The sequence below is a fragment of the Phoxinus phoxinus genome, assembly GCF_949152265.1.
Source record: "Phoxinus phoxinus genome assembly, chromosome: 17".
Taxonomy (NCBI): domain Eukaryota; kingdom Metazoa; phylum Chordata; class Actinopteri; order Cypriniformes; family Leuciscidae; genus Phoxinus; species Phoxinus phoxinus.
In genome coordinates, this window is record NC_136892.1 from 33589680 (window position 1) to 33612951 (window position 23272).

The following is a 23272-nucleotide window of genomic DNA, read 5'->3' on the forward strand; positions in this document are numbered from 1 at the left end:
CAGCCGCGAACGAGGAGCCAGAGGCGGCCGGAGCAGAGGAGCGAGACCCGCCGGCGGACAGGAGGAACAGCCGCGGACGAGGAGCCAGAGGCGGCCGGAGCAGAGGAGCGAGACCCGCCGGCGGTCAGGAGGAACAGCCGCGGACGAGGAATCAGAGGCGGCCGGAGCAGAGGAGCGAGACCCGCCGGCGGACAGGAGGAACAGCCGCAGACGAGGAATCAGAGGCGGCCGGAGCAGAGGAGCGAGACCCGCCGGCGGACAGGAGGAACAGCCGCGGACGAGGAGCCAAAGGCGGCCGGAGCAGAGGAGCGAGACCCACTGGCAGACAGGAGCAACAGCCGCGGACGAGGAGCCAGAGGCGGCCGGAGCAGAGGAGCGAGACCCGCCGGCGGACAGGAGGAACAGCCGCAGACGAGGAGCCAGAGGCGGCCGGAGCAGAGGAGCGAGACCCGCCGGCGGACAGGAGGAACAGCCGCGGACGAGGAGCCAGAGGCGGCCGGAGCAGAGGAGCGAGACCCGCCGGCGGTCAGGAGGAACAGCCGCGGACGAGGAGCCAGAGGCGGCCGGAGCAGAGGAGTGAGACCCGCCGGCGGTCAGGAGCAACAGCCGCGGACGAGGAGCCAGAGGCGGCCGGAGCAGAGGAGCGAGACCCGCCGGCGGTCAGGAGGAACAGCCGCGGACGAGGAGCCAGAGGCAGCCGGAGCAGAGGAGCGAGACCCGCCGGCGGTCAGGAGCAACAGCCGCGGACGAGGAGCCAGAGGCGGCCGGAGCAGAGGAGCGAGACCCGCCGGCGGACAGGAGGAACAGCCGCGGACGAGGAGCCAGAGGCGGCCGGAGCAGAGGAGCGAGACCCGCCGGCGGTCAGGAGGAACAGCCGCGGACGAGGAGCCAGAGGCGGCCGGAGCAGAGGAGCGAGACCCGCCGGTGGTATAAATACCTATTTGTATAGGCTCAATTCTTCCGATACTGGCCTCTGTAACCGGTAGGCGTGGTCTCGTAGGGCAGCGAAGCAAGTGCATTCTGGGAGTTGTTGTCTTTCATCCACAATTTTCTGGCTTTTCTCAGTCTAGAAGTCACCAACTTCTAATATAATTTCACATTTCTACTACATGCATGACCCAATTTAAATACACATTCATCTTTTCAGTGGTGAAGTATCCCTTTAAACATTTTTTTGCAGAGAAATGTTAATGTTTTTCTCACAGACAACAAACAGACGAATCAGAACCAGTGAATTATATTATTTCTACATTCAAAACGTACAGTAAACATTCCAGCATTCCATTTCGAGTGATTGCATTCATAAATTCATTATAAATTATATAAAATATATTATCATAGTCATTGCAGGATAGAATAGAATAGAATTTTCTGTGAAGCACTTCAGAATAGCAAATATGTACAAGACATTCAGATAAAAAGAGCATTCGTGCATTTAAAATCATCAGCAGGAATCGTGTAGAAAATTCACACACAGGAAAACCGTTTCTCTCTTTCTTCCTCAATCTTTCTTTCGTCATCAATCTTTCTTTCGTCCTCAATCTTTCTTTCGTCATCAATCTTTCTTTCGTCCTCAATCTTTCTTTCGTCGTCAATCTGTCTTTCGTCCTCAATCTTTCATTCGTCCTCAATCTTTCATTCGTCCTCAATCTTTCTTTCGTCGTCAATCTGTCTTTCGTCCTCAATCTTTCATTCGTCCTCAATCTTTCATTCGTCCTCAATCTTTCATTCGTCCTCAATCTCTCTTTCGTCCTCAATCTTTCATTCGTCCTCAATCTTTCATTCGTCCTCAATCTTTCATTCGTCCTCAATCTTTCATTCGTCCTCAATCTTTCTTTCGTCGTCAATCTGTCTTTCGTCCTCAATCTTTCATTCGTCCTCAATCTTTCATTCGTCCTCAATCTTTCATTCGTCCTCAATCTTTCATTCGTCCTCAATCTTTCATTCGTCCTCAATCTTTCATTCATCCTCAATCTTTCATTCGTCCTCAATCTTTCATTCGTCCTCAATCTTTCATTCGTCCTCAATCTTTCATTCATCCTCAATCTTTCATTCGTCCTCAATCTTTCATTCGTCCTCAATCTTTCATTCGTCCTCAATCTCTCATTCCTCCTCAATCTCTCATTCGTCCTCAATCTCTCATTCCTCCTCAATCTTTCATTCGTCCTCAATCTTTCATTCCTCCTCAATCTCACTTTCGTCCTCAATCTTTCATTCGTCCTCAATCTTTCATTCGTCGTCAATCTCTCTTTCGTCCTCAATCTTTCATTCGTCCTCAATCTTTCATTCGTCCTCAATCTCACTTTCGTCCTCAATCTTTCATTCGTCCTCAATCTTTCATTCGTCCTCAATCTTTCATTCGTCCTCAATCTTTCTTTGGTCCTCAATCTTTCATTTGTCCTCAATCTCTCATTCGTCCTCAATCTTTCATTCGTCCTCAATCTTTCATTCGTACTCAATCTTTCATTCGTCCTCAATCTTTCATTCGTCCTCAATCTTTCATTCGTCCTCAATCTTTCATTCGTCCTCAATCTTTCTTTGGTCCTCAATCTTTCTTTCGTCCTCAATCTTTCATTCGTCCTCAATCTTTCATTCGTCCTCAATCTCTCTTTCGTCCTCAATCTTTCATTCGTCCTCAATCTTTCATTCGTCCTCAATCTTTCATTCGTCCTCAATCTTTCTTTGGTCCTCAATCTTTCTTTCGTCCTCAATCTCTCTTTCGTCCTCAATCTTTCATTCGTCCTCAATCTTTCATTCGTCCTCAATCTTTCATTCGTCCTCAATCTCTCATTCGTCCTCAATCTTTCATTCGTCCTCAATCTTTCTTTTTGGCGTTTTCGGCCTCTTCCGGGTTTCTTTGGTCCGTGTTTGCGCTCTTCTGATCTCTGATCTGATCAGAAATCGAGCTGTTTTTCGAGGTTTGATCTGAACCCTGGGTCGAGTCAGTCAGGGGTGAAAAGGTCAGAGGTCGAACAAACAGAGTCTTGTAGAGGACAGACTCCAGCGATGAGAATGGATACGATGAAGAACCCATCATCATCATCCGCATCTGAAACCACAGAGATTAGATCATAACTATATTCTGAACACATGCATACAGATCATAACTATAATCTGAACACATGCATACGGATCATAACTCTAATCTGAACACATGCATACAGATCATAACTATATTCTGAACACATGCATACGGATCATAACTCTATTCTGAACACATGTATACAGATCATAACTCTATTCTGAACACATGTATACAGATCATAACTCTATTCTGAACACATGTATACAGATCATAACTCTATTCTGAACACATGTATACAGATCATAACTATATTCTGAACACATGCATACAGATCATAACTATATTCTGAACTAGACATGTGCCGATTTTCGGTAATTCGATAAATCACGATAATGAATATACACGATATTGTTATCGTGAGCACTTCAAAATACCGTAAAAAATAATAGATCCGAATTTTTATTTTTAGAACGTGCATTATAGCTTATTTTCCATCAACCGCTTGAACAAACACTGCGTATATGCTGCGCAGAACACGTGAGCGCACCCGGATGTAAACAGTGTTCACGTCACATAAGCCCCTTTCACACAGAGATTCCGGAAAATACACGGATAAAGTGACCCGGGATTTGACCCGGGTTCGTTTGAAAATGGTTCATTCACACTGCCAGTGATTTGCCGGAATCAGAGAGCGCGTTCACACACAACCCGGGTATGTCCCGGATAGACGCATAAGGTACGCACGCTCGATCATTTTTTTTCGGATTCGGTCGTACACTAACGCATCACGTACCGTTCCACAAAGCTGGCGAACGATCTCAGCTTCGGCGCGGATTGCAAGGAGCTCTCGGGTCTCTGCTTCAGTCCAGTTTGCAGACATCTTTTCGTTCTTTCTTGTATCGATGACGAACACAAACTTTCTTCTAACAGAGTAACAGAGTCGCACGATAACTGTCATTGCGAAGGCTCGTGCATCATCACTACGACACACCCCTTACGGCATTTGTCCTGGCTTTTGTTCACACAGCGCGCGTTCCGGGTCTGAACACGGCAATGTTACTAGGTCCCCAACCCGGCATCGATCCCGGCATTAAACCCGGGTCGTGTTTGCGTTCACACAGAAGGCGTTCCGGCAATTTGCCGGCAATTTGCCGGGTTCAAAGTGCTGTGTGAATGGGGCTATGTAGAATCAAACTGCACGCAGTGCGCGCCACGGCCACTGACGCCACATTCAAATTCTCACATGAAGAAGAAGAATGGCGGAAGGAGGAACGCTGCCGACAATTTATCCCCCTTCAAAAAGGGTAAAGTCAGATGTTTGGAAATATTTTGGGTTCCAAAAAAATGCAGAGGGATTGCTGATCGAAGACAGTTTCCCTTTGTGTAATGGTGCGTTCACACCGGACGCGAATAGCGCGTCAGGCGCGAGTGATTTCAATGTTAAGTCAATGCAAAGACGCGTTACGCGCGTAAAACACGCGTGTAACGCGTCTTTGCATTGACTTAACATTGAAATCACTCGCGCCTGACGCGCTATTCGCGTCCGGTGTGTAGGGACTGTAAGACATGTGGACGGAAAGTGGCTGCAAAACAAGGGAACACGTCTAACATGTTCGCTCATATTCGTGACAACCATCCACTGCAATTCAGGGAGATAAAGGATAAAGGAATTGTTCAGTTTACTTTTATATTTTATATTGTTTTATTTATATTTATTTGTATTTAAATGTTTGAGTTACTTTTAGTTCATTAAAAAGTTATTAAAGTTACTAAAAGGACAAAACTGAAGTTTGTTTCTTTTTTTTAACCTGTTTCTCTTGTAAAATTACAATATCGTGATAATACCGTATACCGTGATAAATGCTCTCTCAATTAATCGCAGCATGAAAAAGTGATACCGGCACATGCCTATTCTGAACACATGCATACAGATCATAACTCTATTCTGAACACATGTATACAGATCATAACTCTATTCTGAACACATGTATACAGATCATAACTCTATTCTGAACACATGCATACGGATCATAACTATAATCTGAACACATGCATACGGATCATAACTATAATCTGAACACATGCATACGGATCATAACTATAATCTGAACACATACATACAGATCATAACTCTATTCTGAACACATGCATACGGATCATAACTATAATCTGAACACATGCATACGGATCATAACTATAATCTGAACACATACATACAGATCATAACTCTATTCTGAACACATGCATACGGATCATAACTATAATCTGAACACATGCATACGGATCATAACTATAATCTGAACACATGCATACAGATCATAACTATATTCTGAACACATGCATACAGATCATAACTATATTCTGAACACATGCATACGGATCATAACTATAATCTGAACACATGCATACGGATCATAACTATAATCTGAACACATGCATACAGATCATAACTATATTCTGAACACATGCATACGGATCATAACTATAATCTGAACACATGTATACAGATCATAACTATATTCTGAACACATGTATACAGATCATAACTATATTCTGAACACATGCATACAGATCATAACTCTATTCTGAACACATGTATACAGATCATAACTATATTCTGAACACATGCATACAGATCATAACTATATTCTGAACACATGTATACAGATCATAACTATATTCTGAACACATGCATACAGATCATAACTCTATTCTGAACACATGTATACAGATCATAACTATATTCTGAACACATGTATACAGATCATAACTCTATTCTGATCTGAACACATGCATATGGATCATAACTATAATCTGAACACATGCATACGGATCATAACTCTATTCTGAACACATGCTCTTTAATGTGATATGTTGTTTGTATTGTATTCATGCAGTTCTGCAATTAAATAAGATTCTGACGTATTGCACACACACATTGTTGTGCGCTCCCCTTTAAAATCACAAAATATGCGTTGGATTCGGAATATTATGACACAGTTCTTCTTTGTTTCGAACGCAGAAGTGTGATAAGGCCTATACTAATAATTCTACATGTGAAACACAGATCTGGAAGGTCATGTGAGAGAGCGAGAGGACGTCTCCGAGCTCACAGAAGAACTCTGATCTGCCGTCAGTCTCGCTGAAGAACTTCACTCTTTTTAAAGCAGAATGATGCAATTACATGAAAATGATGCAAAAAACGTGCAAGAGCGTCACGACAGCTGCGGATCATCATCTCTACTGAAGGGCAAAGAGACGAGGAGCACGGTTCATGAGCTTTAGCAGCTCGCTCGCTACATTCACCCAGACGTCTGTCTAATTAAAACACCATCAATCAAACATCAGCCTCGTTTGACTGGAAGACGAGCTGCGAATGAACTGCCAATAATGCTTTAAGAGTGCATTAAAACAAAGTCACATGATCATGTTTGATTCAGTAAATTGCTTCCTGATATTTTTTTCTAATCCTATTTTGCATTTCACTCTAATCAAATACTCAACACAATTAAAAGTTGTCGCCGGTTGTGCGCAGTGCATTGTGGGATAGTTTCTCATGCAGAGTTTGCTTTTGCATGGGTTTTATTTAGTGCTGGCGAATGGATTAATCGCATCTAACATAAAAGTTTGTAAATATAAACTGCCATTTAAAAGTTTTTTCGTATGAAGTCTCTTATGCTCACCAAGGCTGCATTTATTCGATTGAAAATACAAAAAAACAGTAATATTGTGAAATATTATTATAATTACAATGTTAAGTCTGTTCTGCTCACCATGGCTACCTTTATTTGATCAAATTTAAATGAAAAACTCTTTATTAGTCATGCATGAGATTCATGACACCCAGAGATGTTTTATTTCAGTCTGAAACCAAACGACAAACAACAAACCTTATTGGTGACGATGAAGAGTGTGTAGATGAAGATCAGGTGGTGTGTTTGCATCGGGAGGAAGCGGCACTGCTGGAGAGAGAACAGAACCGATCCCAGCAGGGTGACCTTGGTCGGGCTACACACACACACACACACACACACACACACAGGTCAAAGGTCACACAAGGACGAGGAGTTCAGTGAGCCTTAAATATAACAGCTCTGAGATTCTATAACACAATTAACACACGTCTGCGACACACATTCAACATTAATGTGCCGAGTTTGACGTCACTCTGCAAATACAGCAGTGGCCAACAGTGACCGGCCTAGGAAAATTATATATATATATATACACAACCAGTCAAGAGTTTTGGATCGGTAAGATTTTTTTATGTTTTTAAAAGAAGTCTCTTCTGCTCACAAAGGCTGCATTTATTTGATAACAACAAAAAGCAGTAATATTGTTAAATATTATGACAATTTAAAATAACTGTTTTCTATTTTAATATATTTTAAAGTGTAATTTATTCATGTGATCAAAGCATCATTACTCCAGTCTTCAGTGTCACATGATCCTTCAGAAATCAGTATAATATGAGGATCTGATGCTCAAAAAACATTAATTATTATTATCAGTGTTGAAAACATCAGATCCTCATATTACACTGATTTCTGGAGGATCATGTGACACTGAAGACTGGAGTAATGATGATAAACTCAGATTTGGTCACAGGAATAAATGACACTTTACTGTATATTCACATAGAAAACATGTTTTACATTCATTTAAAAACATAAAAAATCATACCGATCCAAAACTCTTGACAGATAGTGTATATAATACTACAAATGATATTTTAATTTCTCATGTACCAAAACGGCCTCTGAAAGTCGATTTTTTTTTATTAGTGTTTTCTTCTGTACATAAATCCAGTGAAATCCCTCTGGTCTTCAGAGCGACGCTTACTCTCCTGCATTCTCACACACAAACCTTTTTAAATGCCACTCGCACAAAAACCATGACAACAAGAGTCGGCTGAAGATTATGGGACCGCACGCTATTATTCAGAGCGAAGGAGACTCTGGACACGAAAAGCACAACGAATAAGAGGCACTCGAGAGACTCGTCAAAAACTCCATCAATAATGCAAAACACTCCAAACTGCTTTATAACGTTAACATTAACATGTAAATTAATTAACGGAGGAATAGTGGATTTCCTTTATGAGACGGTTCACATCTGTCTGTCATACTGGAGAACCTAAGAGACATTACAGTCTACTAGGACTGGGTTAGAAATATAGATTCTCATTTTGATGAATCAATCTTGTAGTCTGAGATGTGTGACATTATTTGTGGCACCAGCCATCATTAGTTCAGAGAGATGTTTTTCTCTGAGACTATTTACATGTTCCTGATATATGTGTCCAAATGAATCCATATCTAGGGTTCTTGACTCAATTTTAAAGCTACACTGTGTAGGAATTACTCCCATCTAGCGGTGAAATCGGATATGACTACCAACTGAATATTACTCTCTAGCCCCTCCCATTCCGAGGGCGTTTTAACTCCTACGGTGGCCTATTATTTCAAATCTGCCGGCAGTCGCGAGTAATCTCCCGCTCGCATTCGTCACGGTGCCACTGAGTGTTTTCAAGATGGAGGCGCAACATGGCTTCCGCCATTCGAGCAGCTCACCCGTATGTATTATAAATGGCAGATTCTACGCTTACGAGAATACTTGATTAATTGGTAGAAGTAATTATACATTAATGAGCACATCAATTTTTTTTGAAAGAACAAAGTGATTTTTGCTAAGACAGAAATCTTAGTGTAGCTTTAAAGAACCTTTACGCCAAAATTTTTAATTGGGTTCTATATAGAACTCTAGGGGACTCAATTTTTAATCAAACTGAACCGATCTAGGATCAAATCGCAAGCTTATGAACTGAAATTGAATCGAATCAAATTTGTGTCAGTACACCCCTAAATTAGACACTCTCTATCTATTTTTTAAAAATTGCAAATTTTCACACTCAGACACATCTGACCTCATACTGTACATGCACTACATATCAGCGAAATACAGGTTGATTCAAAGACACTCTGAGATGTCATTTACATTTATGCATTTGGCAGACGCTTTTATCCAAAGCGACTTACATTGCATTATCCTATACATTTATACATAGGTATGTGCAATCCCCTGGGATCGAACTCACAACCTTGCGTTGTTAACGCAATGCTCTTACCACTGAGCTACAGGAAGCGTTTCAGACAGACACACACATAGACATGTATAGAAAGGCTAGATGGCTTACCGGCGCTGAGAGCCAATGGGACCCGACGACGTCACACGGCGGCCATCTTAGGACAGCACCGCTCGTCCAGTTATAACATTAAAGTCTATTGTGCATGTAGTGCTGAAATAACTATATTTTGCTCAATTTTCAACCGATTTTCAAACGGCTTGGTGTGTCATAAACGTCAGGGATGCCATGAAACACACAGCTACGCTGCAATGTTAAGCGTTTCTCAAAACGTGAAGCTACAATTTAAACATCGGCATCAGCACAAATCATAGCCACGTTAATAAGGTTTGTAATAAACCAAACCGTTTGTAAATCCGTCAAGAATTCAGCAAGTTACGAGCATTTGTCACTCACCTTCCGTCCACAGCAGCAGGGAGCAGCAGCGCAGTCTCCTGACCTAAGATGGACGCCAAGTGACGACACAGCTGACTCCGCCTTGAGCCATCTAGCCTTTATACATGTCTATGGACACACACAGTAAGTTTAATGTGTTTCAGGAGCTTCATGAGGCATTTGAGACTCTTACTATGACATCTTCAGTAGTTCATTGGTTTCAGGTTTCCAGACGCCTCGAACGAGCTGCTCAAAGTTACTGATGAGGCCTCCGCCCGCACCTACAGGCACAAAAACGTCCAGTGAGGTTCTGTATACAACTCTAGGGTTCTTGACTCAATTTTAAAGAACCTTTCCAGCCAAAACGGTTAAATGTGGTTCTAGACTTCATTTTAAAGAACCTTTCAAGCCAAAAAGGTTAAATGTGGTTCTATATACAACTCTAGGGTTCTAGACACAATTTTAAAGAACCTTTCAAGCCAAAAAGGTTCAATGTGGTTCTAGACTCAATTTTAAAGAACCTTTCAAGCCAAAAAGGTTCAATGAGGTTCTAGACTCAATTTTAAAAGAACCTTTCAAGCCAAAAAGGTTGAATGTGGTTCTAGACTCAATTTTAAAGAACCTTTCCAGCCAAAAAGGTTCAATGTGGTTCTAGACTCAATTTTAAAGAACCTTTCCAGCCAAAAAGGTTCAATGTGGTTCTAGACTCAATTTTAAAGAACCTTTCAAGCCAAAAAGGTTCAATGAGGTTCTAGACTCAATTTTAAAAGAACCTTTCCAGACAAAAAGGTTCAATGTGATTCTAGACTCAATTTTAAAGAACCTTTCAAGCCAAAAAGGTTCAATGAGGTTCTAGACTCAATTTTAAAAGAACCTTTCAAGCCAAAAAGGTTCAATGTGGTTCTAGACTCAATTTTAAAGAACCTTTCCAGCCAAAAAGGTTCAATGTGGTTCTAGACTCAATTTTAAAGAACCTTTCAAGCCAAAAAGGTTCAATGAGGTTCTAGACTCAATTTTAAAAGAACCTTTCCAGACAAAAAGGTTCAATGTGATTCTAGACTCAATTTTAAAGAACCTTTCAAGCCAAAAAGGTTAAATGTGGTTCTAGACTTAATTTTAAAAGAACCTTTCCAGCCAAAAAAAGGTTAAATGAGGTTCTAGACTCAATTTTAAAAGAACCTTTCCAGCCAAAAAAAGGTTCAATGTGGTTCTAGACTCAATTTTAAAAGAACCTTTCAAGCCAAAAAGGTTAAATGTGGTTCTAGACTTAATTTTAAAAGAACCTTTCCAGCCAAAAAAAGGTTCAATGTGGTTCTAGACTCAATTTTAAAGAACCTTTCAAGCCAAAAAGGTTCAATGAGGTTCTAGACTCAATTTTAAAAGAACCTTTCCAGACAAAAAGGTTCAATGTGATTCTAGACTCAATTTTAAAGAACTTTTCTAGCCAAAAAGGTTCAATGTGGTTCTATACTCAACTCTAGGGTTCTTGTCTCAATTTTAACGAACTCATGTTTGAAGAATGATACAATGGAATGTTCCCTTAACGTTCACATAACCAAGAAAACTAAATTGTTTTAAACATTTAAAAACACTTTGAACGTTCACAAGGTTTCAGAACTTAAAGGGGACGTTAGCAAGACACTCTTAGAACATATTTTGGTTAGCTGGAATCAAATTATGAAACATCATGCTTTTCTTCCAAATTTGCAGAAGTGTGATAATTCAGTGAATTGTTGATGGACATTCATGTATGCGTTCGGTTCTGCCGCTCCGCGGGCTGATGCGTTTCCTCTCTCAAACTTTTATCATTTCAGCGCCAGCCGTAATTACAGTCACCTCGACCTCTTGATATTTCAAACCTTTTCTCTGTGTAATTGAAGGACGGCGGGGTGAAATGCATCATGGGTTTAATAATGAGTGTGATGAAATTCTGAAAAATAACCTTGAGCTTTTAAACATTAAAATGTCAAGCCAAGAATACTGTCACATCCTGATGCAACAAAGCGCTCGATATCCGAACAGAAGAAAAAACATGAAAACCCGCACAAAGATGGATGAGTGTAATTAGACTCCAGAGCACATGATAAACACACACCTTTAGCCCAGCCCACTGCGATCATCACACACACACACACCTTTAGCCCAGCCCACTGCGATCATCACACACACACACACCTTTAGCCCAGCCCACTGCGATCATCACACACACACACACACACACCTTTAGCCCAGCCCACTGCGATCATCACACACACACACACACCTTTAGCCCAGCCCACTGCGATCATCACACACACACACACACCTTTAGCCCAGCCCACTGCGATCATCACACACACACACACCTTTAGCCCAGCCCACTGCGATCATCACACACACACACACACCTTTAGCCCAGCCCACTGCGATCATCACACACACACACACCTTTAGCCCAGCCCACTGCGATCATCACACACACACACACACCTTTAGCCCAGCCCACTGCGATCATCACACACAAACACCTTTAGCCCAACCCACTGCGATCATCACACACACACACCTTTAGCCCAACCCACTGCGATCATCACACACACACACACACCTTTAGCCCAGCCCACTGCGATCATCACAGACACACACACCTTTAGCCCAGCCCACTGCGATCATCACACACACACACACCTTTAGCCCAGCCCACTGCGATCATCACACACACACACACACCTTTAGCCCAGCCCACTGCGATCATCACACACACACACACCTTTAGCCCAGCCCACTGCGATCATCACACACACAAACACCTTTAGCCCAGCCCACTGCGATCATCACACACACACACACCTTTAGCCCAGCCCACTGCGATCATCACACACACACACACCTTTAGCCCAGCCCACTGCGATCATCACACACACACACACACACCTTTAGCCCAGCCCACTGCGATCATCACACACACACACACCTTTAGCCCAGCCCACTGCGATCATCACACACACAAACACCTTTAGCCCAGCCCACTGCGATCATCACAGACACACACACCTTTAGCCCAGCCCACTGCGATCATCACACACACACACACCTTTAGCCCAGCCCACTGCGATCATCACACACACACACACACCTTTAGCCCAGCCCACTGCGATCATCACACACACACACACCTTTAGCCCAGCCCACTGCGATCATCACACACACCTTTAGCCCAGCCCACTGCGATCATCACACACACACACACCTTTAGCCCAGCCCACTGCGATCATCACACACACACACACACACCTTTAGCCCAGCCCACTGCGATCATCACACACACACACACCTTTAGCCCAGCCCACTGCGATCATCACACACACACACACACCTTTAGCCCAGCCCACTGCGATCATCACACACACACACACACACCTTTAGCCCAGCCCACTGCGATCATCACACACACACACACCTTTAGCCCAGCCCACTGCGATCATCACACACACACACACACCTTTAGCCCAGCCCACTGCGATCATCACACACACACACACCTTTAGCCCAGCCCACTGCGATCATCACACACACACACACCTTTAGCCCAGCCCACTGCGATCATCACACACACACACACACACACCTTTAGCCCAGCCCACTGCGATCATCACACACACACACACACACACCTTTAGCCCAGCCCACTGCGATCATCACACACACACACACACCTTTAGCCCAGCCCACTGCGATCATCACACACACACCTTTAGCCCAGCCCACTGCGATCATCACACACACACACACCTTTAGCCCAGCCCACTGCGATCATCACACACACACACACCTTTAGCCCAGCCCACTGCGATCATCACACACACACACACCTTTAGCCCAGCCCACTACGATCATCACACACACACACACCTTTAGCCCAGCCCACTGCGATCATCACACACACACACACCTTTAGCCCAGCCCACTACGATCATCACACACACACACACCTTTAGCCCAGCCCACTGCGATCATCACACACACCTTTAGCCCAGCCCACTGCGATCATCACACACACACACACACCTTTAGCCCAGCCTACTGCGATCATCACACACACACACCTTTAGCCCAGCCCACTGCGATCATCACACACACACCTTTAGCCCAGCCCACTGCGATCATCACACACACACACACCTTTAGCCCAGCCCACTGCGATCATCACACACACACACACACCTTTAGCCCAGCCCACTGCGATCATCACACACACACACACACACACATTTAGCCCAGCCCACTACGATCATCACACACACACACACCTTTAGCCCAGCCCACTACGATCATCACACACACACACACCTTTAGCCCAACCCACTACGATCATCACACACACACACACCTTTAGCCCAGCCCACTGCGATCATCACACACACACACACCTTTAGCCCAGCCCACTACGATCATCACACACACACACACACCTTTAGCCCAGCCCACTACGATCATCACACACACACACACCTTTAGCCCAACCCACTGCGATCATCACACACACACACACCTTTAGCCCAGCCCACTACGATCACCACACACACACACACCTTTAGCCCAGCCCACTACGATCATCACACACACACACACACCTTTAGCCCAGCCCACTACGATCATCACACACACACACACCTTTAGCCCAACCCACTGCGATCATCACACACACACACACCTTTAGCCCAGCCCACTACGATCATCACACACACACACACACCTTTAGCCCAGCCCACTACGATCATCACACACACACACACCTTTAGCCCAGCCCACTACGATCATCACACACACACACACCTTTAGTCCAGCCCACTACGATCATCACACACACCTTTAGCCCAGCCCACTACGATCATCACACACACACACACCTTTAGCCCAACCCACTACGATCATCACACACACACACACCTTTAGCCCAGCCCACTGCGATCATCACACACACACACACACACCTTTAGCCCAGCCCACTACGATCATCACACACACACACACACACCTTTAGCCCAGCCCACTACGATCACCACACACACACACACCTTTAGCCCAGCCCACTGCGATCATCACACACACACACACCTTTAGCCCAGCCCACTGCGATCATCACACACACACCTTTAGCCCAGCCCACTGCGATCATCACACACACACACACCTTTAGCCCAGCCCACTGCGATCATCACACACACACACACCTTTAGCCCAGCCCACTGCGATCATCACACACACACACACACACCTTTAGCCCAACCCACTGCGATCATCACACACACACACACACCTTTAGCCCAACCCACTGCGATCATCACACACACACACACACCTTTAGCCCAACCCACTGCGATCATCACACACACACACACACCTTTAGCCCAGCCCACTGCGATCATCACACACACACACCTTTAGCCCAGCCCACTGCAATCATCACACACACACACCTTTAGCCCAGCCCACTGCGATCATCACACACACACACACCTTTAGCCCAGCCCACTGCGATCATCACACACACACACCTTTAGCCCAGCCCACTGCGATCATCACACACACACACCTTTAGCCCAGCCCACTGCGATCATCACACACACACACACCTTTAGCCCAGCCCACTGCGATCATCACACACACACACACACCTTTAGCCCAACCCACTGCGATCATCACACACACACACACACCTTTAGCCCAACCCACTGCGATCATCACACACACACCTTTAGCCCAACCCACTGCGATCATCACACACACACACACACCTTTAGCCCAGCCCACTGCGATCACCACACACACACCTTTAGCCCAACCCACTGCGATCATCACACACACACCTTTAGCCCAACCCACTGCGATCATCACACACACACACACACCTTTAGCCCAGCCCACTGCGATCATCACACACACACACACACACCTTTAGCCCAACCCACTGCGATCATCACACACACACACACACCTTTAGCCCAACCCACTGCGATCATCACACACACACACACACCTTTAGCCCAGCCCACTGCGATCATCACACACACACACCTTTAGCCCAACCCACTGCGATCACCACACACACACACACCTTTAGCCCAACCCACTGCGATCATCACACACACACACCTTTAGCCCAGCCCACTGCGATCATCACACACACACACACCTTTAGCCCAGCCCACTGCGATCATCACACACACACACACACACACACCTTTAGCCCAACCCACTGCGATCATCACACACACACACACACCTTTAGCCCAACCCACTGCGATCATCACACACACACACACACCTTTAGCCCAGCCCACTGCGATCATCACACACACACACCTTTAGCCCAGCCCACTGCGATCATCACACACACACACCTTTAGCCCAACCCACTGCGATCATCACACACACACACACCTTTAGCCCAGCCCACTGCGATCATCACACACACACCTTTAGCCCAACCCACTGCGATCATCACACACACACACACCTTTAGCCCAACCCACTGCGATCATCACACACACACACACCTTTAGCCCAGCCCACTGCGATCATCACACACACACCTTTAGCCCAGCCCACTGCGATCATCACACACACACCTTTAGCCCAACCCACTGCGATCATCACACACCTTTAGCCCAGCCCACTGCGATCATCACACACACACACCTTTAGCCCAGCCCACTGCGATCATCACACACACACCTTTAGCCCAGCCCACTGCGATCATCACACACACACCTTTAGCCCAGCCCACTGCGATCATCACACACACACCTTTAGCCCAGCCCACTGCGATCATCACACACACACACACCTTTAGCCCAACCCACTGCGATCATCACACACCTTTAGCCCAGCCCACTGCGATCATCACACACACACCTTTAGCCCAGCCCACTGCGATCATCACACACACACCTTTAGCCCAACCCACTGCGATCATCACACACACACACACACCTTTAGCCCAGCCCACTGCGATCATCACACACACACACACCTTTAGCCCAGCCCACTGCGATCATCACACACACACACACACCTTTAGCCCAGCCCACTGCGATCATCACACACACACACACCTTTAGCCCAGCCCACTGCGATCATCACACACACACACACACACCTTTAGCCCAACCCACTGCGATCATCACACACACACACCTTTAGCCCAACCCACTGCGATCATCACACACACACACACACCTTTAGCCCAGCCCACTGCGATCATCACACACACACACCTTTAGCCCAACCCACTGCGATCATCACACACACACACCTTTAGCCCAACCCACTGCGATCATCACACACACACACACACCTTTAGCCCAGCCCACTGCGATCATCACACACACACCAGTCTCCAACATGTGGTCCACTTTTAGGACTGTGACGGTTGCTGATATTTCTAAATTGGTGACCAGGATGAAGCCATCTTCCTGTTCATCGGATGTCATTCCGTTTAGGCTTTTCCAAAAAGTGTTTGAGGAAATTGGCCCTTGTGTAACCAAAATGGTTAACCTCTCGCTGTCTGCTGGTGTTTTTCCAGATGCTTTCAAGCATGCTATAGTGGAGCCACTACTGAAAAAGGCTGGTTTGGACCCGTCGGATTTTAATAGTTTCAGGCCTATTTCTAAGCTCCCGCTTTTATCTAAGATCATTGAGAAGGTAGTCTGCGAGCAGTTGACATTTTTCCTGGACAAAAATAACATCCATGAGCCATTTCAGTCCGGTTTTCGTAAACAACACTCTACCGAAACGGCTTTACTGAAAGTGACAAATGACATTATGATGTCTGCTGATTCTGGAAAACACACTGTTCTAGTTCTCTTAGATCTGTCCTCGGCCTTTGACACTGTTGACCACCAGATTTTGCTGACAAGATTGAGGGATCAAGTAGGGATGTCAGGGTCAGTTCTGAAGTGGTTCTCCTCATATTTATCTGGGCGTAGCTTCAGTGTTACAGCTAACGAAATAAGGTCGGAGTCTGCGGATTTGCTTTGTGGAGTGCCTCAAGGCTCTGTTTTGGGCCCGGTTTTATTTTTGTTGTATTTGATCCCCCTGGGAAAGATCATACAAAAGTTCAGCGATGTTTCTTTTCACCTATTTGCGGATGATATCCAACTATACTGCAGTTTTAAGCCAACAGAGATCTGTAAGTTACACTCCTTGCTGCTTTGTCTTGTGGAAATGAAAGAATGGCTAAGTGTTAACTCTCTGCAGCTAAATGCAGACAAAACAGAAACACTGATTATTGCCCCTGAGGATGCAATCCCTGGGATTAAAAAATACCTGGGTGATTTAGGCCAGTCTGCTAAATCAAGTCTTAGAAATTTGGGAGTCATCCTGGACAAAGACTTGTCATTAGTGCAGCACTGCAAGCAGCTGACGAGAAATTGCTTCTTTCAATTAAGAAAAATCTCAAAAATTAGAAACATGGTCTCACAAAATGATTTGGAGCTTATCATTCACGCTTTTGTGTCTTCTCGTTTAGACTATTGTAATAGTTTATTTTCATGCCTAAACCAGAAGGAGCTCTCTCGACTGCAATTAGTACAAAACTCTGCAGCTAGAATTCTGACACGTACTAATAGGAGGTCTCATATATCCCCTATCCTAAAAGAACTTCATTGGCTACCAGTGTCTCATAGGATACATTTTAAAATTTTGGTTTTAGTTTTTAGAGCTTTGCATGGTCAGGCTCCCTCTTATATTAGTGATTTGATTCAGCGCTATACCCCTGTGCGTGCTCTAAGGTCTGTGGATCAGAATCTGCTGACGGTTCCGCGCACTCGCTATCGTACTAGAGGTGACCGATCCTTTCAGGCTGTTGCTTCTAGGTTGTGGAATGACCTCCCTTCATCTATGCGCTCTATTGACTCTGTTGATGCTTTCAAATGCAGACTAAAGACTCATCTATTTGTACAGGCTTTTAATTAGCTGCTTGTGGGTTGATATGATCATGTTCTGTTTATGGTTTTATTTTGTATATTTTTATGATATAAATGTTTTTATTGTGAAGCACTTTGTGGCCTTATACCTGTGAAAGGTGCTATATAAATAAAGCTTACTTACTACTTACTTACACCTTTAGCCCAACCCACTGCGATCATCACACACCTTTAGCCCAGCCCACTGCGATCATCACACACACACACACCTTTAGCCCAGCCCACTGCGATCATCACACACACACCTTTAGCCCAGCCCACTGCGATCATCACACACACACCTTTAGCCCAGCCCACTGCGATCATCACACACACACACACACCTTTAGCCCAGCCCACTGCGATCATCACACACACACACACCTTTAGCCCAGCCCACTGCGATCATCACACACACACCTTTAGCCCAGCCCACTGCGATCATCACACACACACACACACCTTTAGCCCAACCCACTGCGATCATCACACACACACACACACCTTTAGCCCAGCCCACTACGATCATCACACACACACACACCTTTAGCCCAACCCACTGCGATCATCACACACACACACACACCTTTAGCCCAACCCACTGCGATCATCACACACACACACACACCTTTAGCCCAACCCACTGCGATCATCACACACACACACACACCTTTAGCCCAACCCACTGCGATCATCACACACACACACACACCTTTAGCCCAACCCACTGCGATCATCACACACACACACACACACCTTTAGCCCAACCCACTGCGATCATCACACACACACACACACCTTTAGCCCAACCCACTGCGATCATCACACACACACACACACCTTTAGCCCAACCCACTGCGATCATCACACACACACACACACCTTTAGACCAACCCACTGCGATCATCACAAACACACACACCTTTAGCCCAACCCACTGCGATCACACACACACACCTTTAGCCCAGCCCACTGCGATCATCACACACACACCTTTAGCCCAGCCCACTGCGATCATCACACACACACCTTTAGCCCAACCCACTGCGATCATCACACACACACACACACACACACACACCTTTAGCCCAGCCCACTGCGATCATCACGAACAGGCCATCTTTGTACTTCCTGCCTGCTTGAGTGACTCCGCCCACAACCTTCCATGTACGTGTCACTTCCTTCATCCCCGTCAAGACCAGTCGAACGGGCCAGACCGACGCCAGCGAGTAAACGGCATCCAGAGGACAGTAAAACACCAGATACCTGCAGATAATACACACTTTATTAGTGTTATCTCTCACACACACACACACACACACACACACACACACACACACACACACACACACATTCTCTCACAAAGACTCACACAATCACTCTCACACTCTCTCTCTCACACACTCACTCTCACACACTCACTCTCACACACTCACTCTCACACACTCACTCTCACACACTCACTCACTCACTCACTCACTCACTCACACACTCACTCACTCACTCACACACTCACACACTCACTCACTCACTCACTCACTCACTCACTCACTCACTCACTCACTCACACACTCACTCACTCACTCACACACTCACTCACACACTCACACACTCACTCACACACTCACTCACTCACTCACTCACTCACTCACTCACACACTCACACACTCACTCACTCACACACTCACACACTCACTCACACACTCACTCTCACACACTCACTCTCACACACTCACTCTCACACACTCACTCTCACACACTCACTCTCACACACTCACTCTCACACACTCACTCTCACACACTCACTCACTCACTCACTCACTCACACACTCACTCACTCACTCACACACTCACTCACTCACTCACTCACTCACTCACTCACTCACTCACACACTCACTCACTCACTCACACTCACTCACACACTCACACACTCACTCACACACTCACTCACTCACTCACTCACTCACTCACACACTCACACACTCACTCACTCACACACTCACACACTCACTCACACACACACTCACTCACACACTCACTCACTCACTCACTCACTCACTCACTCACACACTCACTCACTCACTCACTCACTCACTCACACACTCACACACTCACTCACACACACTCACTCTCACACACTCACTCTCACACACTCACTCTCACACACTCACTCTCACACACTCACTCTCACACACTCACTCTCACACACTCACTCTCACACACACACTCACTCACTCACTCACTCACTCACTCACTCACTCACTCACTCACTCACTCACTCACTCACTCACTCACTCACACTCACTCACTCACACACTCACTCACTCACTCACTCACACACACTCTCTCACACACTCTCTCACACTCTCTCACACACTCTCTCACACACACTCTCTCACACACACTCTCACACACACACTCTCACACACACACTCTCACACACACACTCTCACACACACACACACACACACACACACACACACACACACACACACACACACACACACACACACACACTCTCTCTCACACTCACTCACTCTCACACACACACACACACACACACACTCTCTCACACACACTCTCTCACACACACACACACACACACACACACTTACTCACTCTCTCTCTCACACACTCTCTCACACACACTCTCTCACACACACACACACACACACTGCTAATTGCCCATCTCTGTCCCTCACAGCAGCAGTAAGTGCTCGTTTAAATATCCATTAGCATAATTTGCGATGCTGGCTATTAATTATGGTAAGCGCAGCTCCTGTGAATGATGGTTTCTTTCTGAAATGTCAGAGACTTTGAAATGCGTTTCAGTGTTTCATCGTTTCCTCCACTACTGCTGACTTTCTTCATAATAATTCAACATATTGAATTTTTGATATGAAGAATATAATTCAATATGATAGCATGAATATTAATAGAAGGCTACATGTAAACTACTTTGACATTATTATATTAAGGCCGTTATAAAAGCCTATAAACGATCATCCAGCACATCTGACTTCAGTGCATGTTTACGGGAGGCCTCTAGATGGCGCCGTCACACTGATCTGATCTCAGCCCGGAGGAAAACTGCTCATCCTCACCACAGAACACAGACAAACAAGATTATGTTCTGCATAATAAAGCCTATTTGAGATATTTTCCATTGAGAATTTTTTTTAATGGCAATTAAACACATTTTCCACATTGTTATAATGTGTCACAATGTTTTGCTTTTGGTTAGAACGATAATTTGGAAAAAAAATCTCATTCAACCGAAGAAATTATAATATGCATAAAGAAAATGAAGCCTGATTGATATAGAAGCTCGTTAACTCTGACCTTTTCTTGAAATCGCGAGTTTATTTCTCACAATTTCCTATCTCAAGAAAAAAAGTCAGAACTGTGAGATATAAACTCAGAATGAGTTATAAAGCATAAATTTAAACAATTAAAAAGGAACATTTTTCAAAGTTTATATAAAATTGAAATTCTGACTTTTTTCTTGCAATTCTGACTTTTTAGTAAATTATGAGGTATAAACTTACAACTGCAAGTAAAAAGTCGTAAATTGCAAGTTATAAAGTACAAATTGTGAGATTTAAACTTTCAATTAAAAAAAGTTTACTGCAACTATCTTGCAATTGTGTTTATAACTTGCAATTCTGACATTTTTCCTCAACATTGTGAGGTATAAACCCGGAATTGCAAGCAAAAAGATGGAATTGTGAATTATAAAGTACAAATTGTGAAATTTAAACACTGAATAATAAAAAGGTAACTGCGACTTTTTTCTCACAATGCTGACTTTATTTAATTGTGAGATATAAACTCAGAATTTTTTTTCAGAAGGGCCTAAAGACATTTTTATTTCAAAAGGCCTTTTAACTTTCATGATTTTAAATTTAAACTTTATGGTGTTTTATTGCTATTTTATTGTTTTTGTGACACTTTGGGACTGTTTTTAACCCCCTGTTACTGTAGCACTTTGAGATATGGAAATGTTAAGTGCATCATAAATAAAATTTATTATTATTAATTACGATTTATAAAGTATAAATTTAAACTCACAATTACATATATATATATAAACTTGCAATTCTGATTTTTTTTTAGCAATTGGGTCTTTTTATTTAATTTTGAGGTACAAACTAACAACTGCAAGAAAAAAGTTGTAAATTGCGAGTTATAAAGTACAAATTTTGACATTTAAACTAACATTCTTGCCATTTTTACTTTTTTCTTCTTGCAACTGTGAGTTTATTTCTAAGAACTGTGAAATATAAAAGGTGCAACTTTTTTCTTGCAATTTCGCGTTTATAACTTGCGATTCTGACATTGTTCTACTCAAAATTATGAGGTATAAACTCGGAATTGCCAGAAAATAGTCGTAATTGTGAATTATAAAGTATAAATTGTGTCATTTAAACTCTTAACTAAAAAAAAGATACCGCCTCGGGTTACGACTGTAACCTCGGTTCCCTGAAGAGGGATCGAGGCGCTTTGCGTGATGATGAAGTCCAAAGGTGTGGCGGGACGTCAGAGAACCGTCGAAACGTCACGACCAGTGGCGGAGCCAGGGGGGTGTCCGGGGGGGCACTGGACACCCCTGACATCCGATTGGCCACCCCGGGTGCCACCTCAAAATTGTATTCGCTACTGGCTGTTGCTGATTTTTTTTTTTTACGTTCGCCGGCAGCGCGCGCAGTTTTCAAACAGACAAAATATTTCGTATTCAGAGGACGAGAGAATATGTTTGCAGATACCGAAGAATAAGA

The 23272-nt window shown here is 44.5% G+C and overlaps 1 protein-coding gene across 1 annotated transcript in view; it reads right to left on the reverse strand.

The window, feature by feature from the left end:
- Positions 1-1221: 1221 nt before the first annotated feature.
- The window catches only part of tmem38b (transmembrane protein 38B), a 32023-nt gene continuing 9972 nt past the window's right edge, over positions 1222-23272 (reverse strand). The window contains exons 3-6 of the mRNA XM_079585695.1: positions 19575-19759; positions 9739-9826; positions 6916-7033; positions 1222-3049 (exon numbers count right to left, since the gene is read on the reverse strand). Of these exons, the coding sequence (XP_079441821.1) occupies positions 2816-3049; positions 6916-7033; positions 9739-9826; positions 19575-19759 (625 nt within the window). The 3' untranslated portion in view covers positions 1222-2815. The remainder of the gene's footprint in view (positions 3050-6915; positions 7034-9738; positions 9827-19574; positions 19760-23272) is intronic.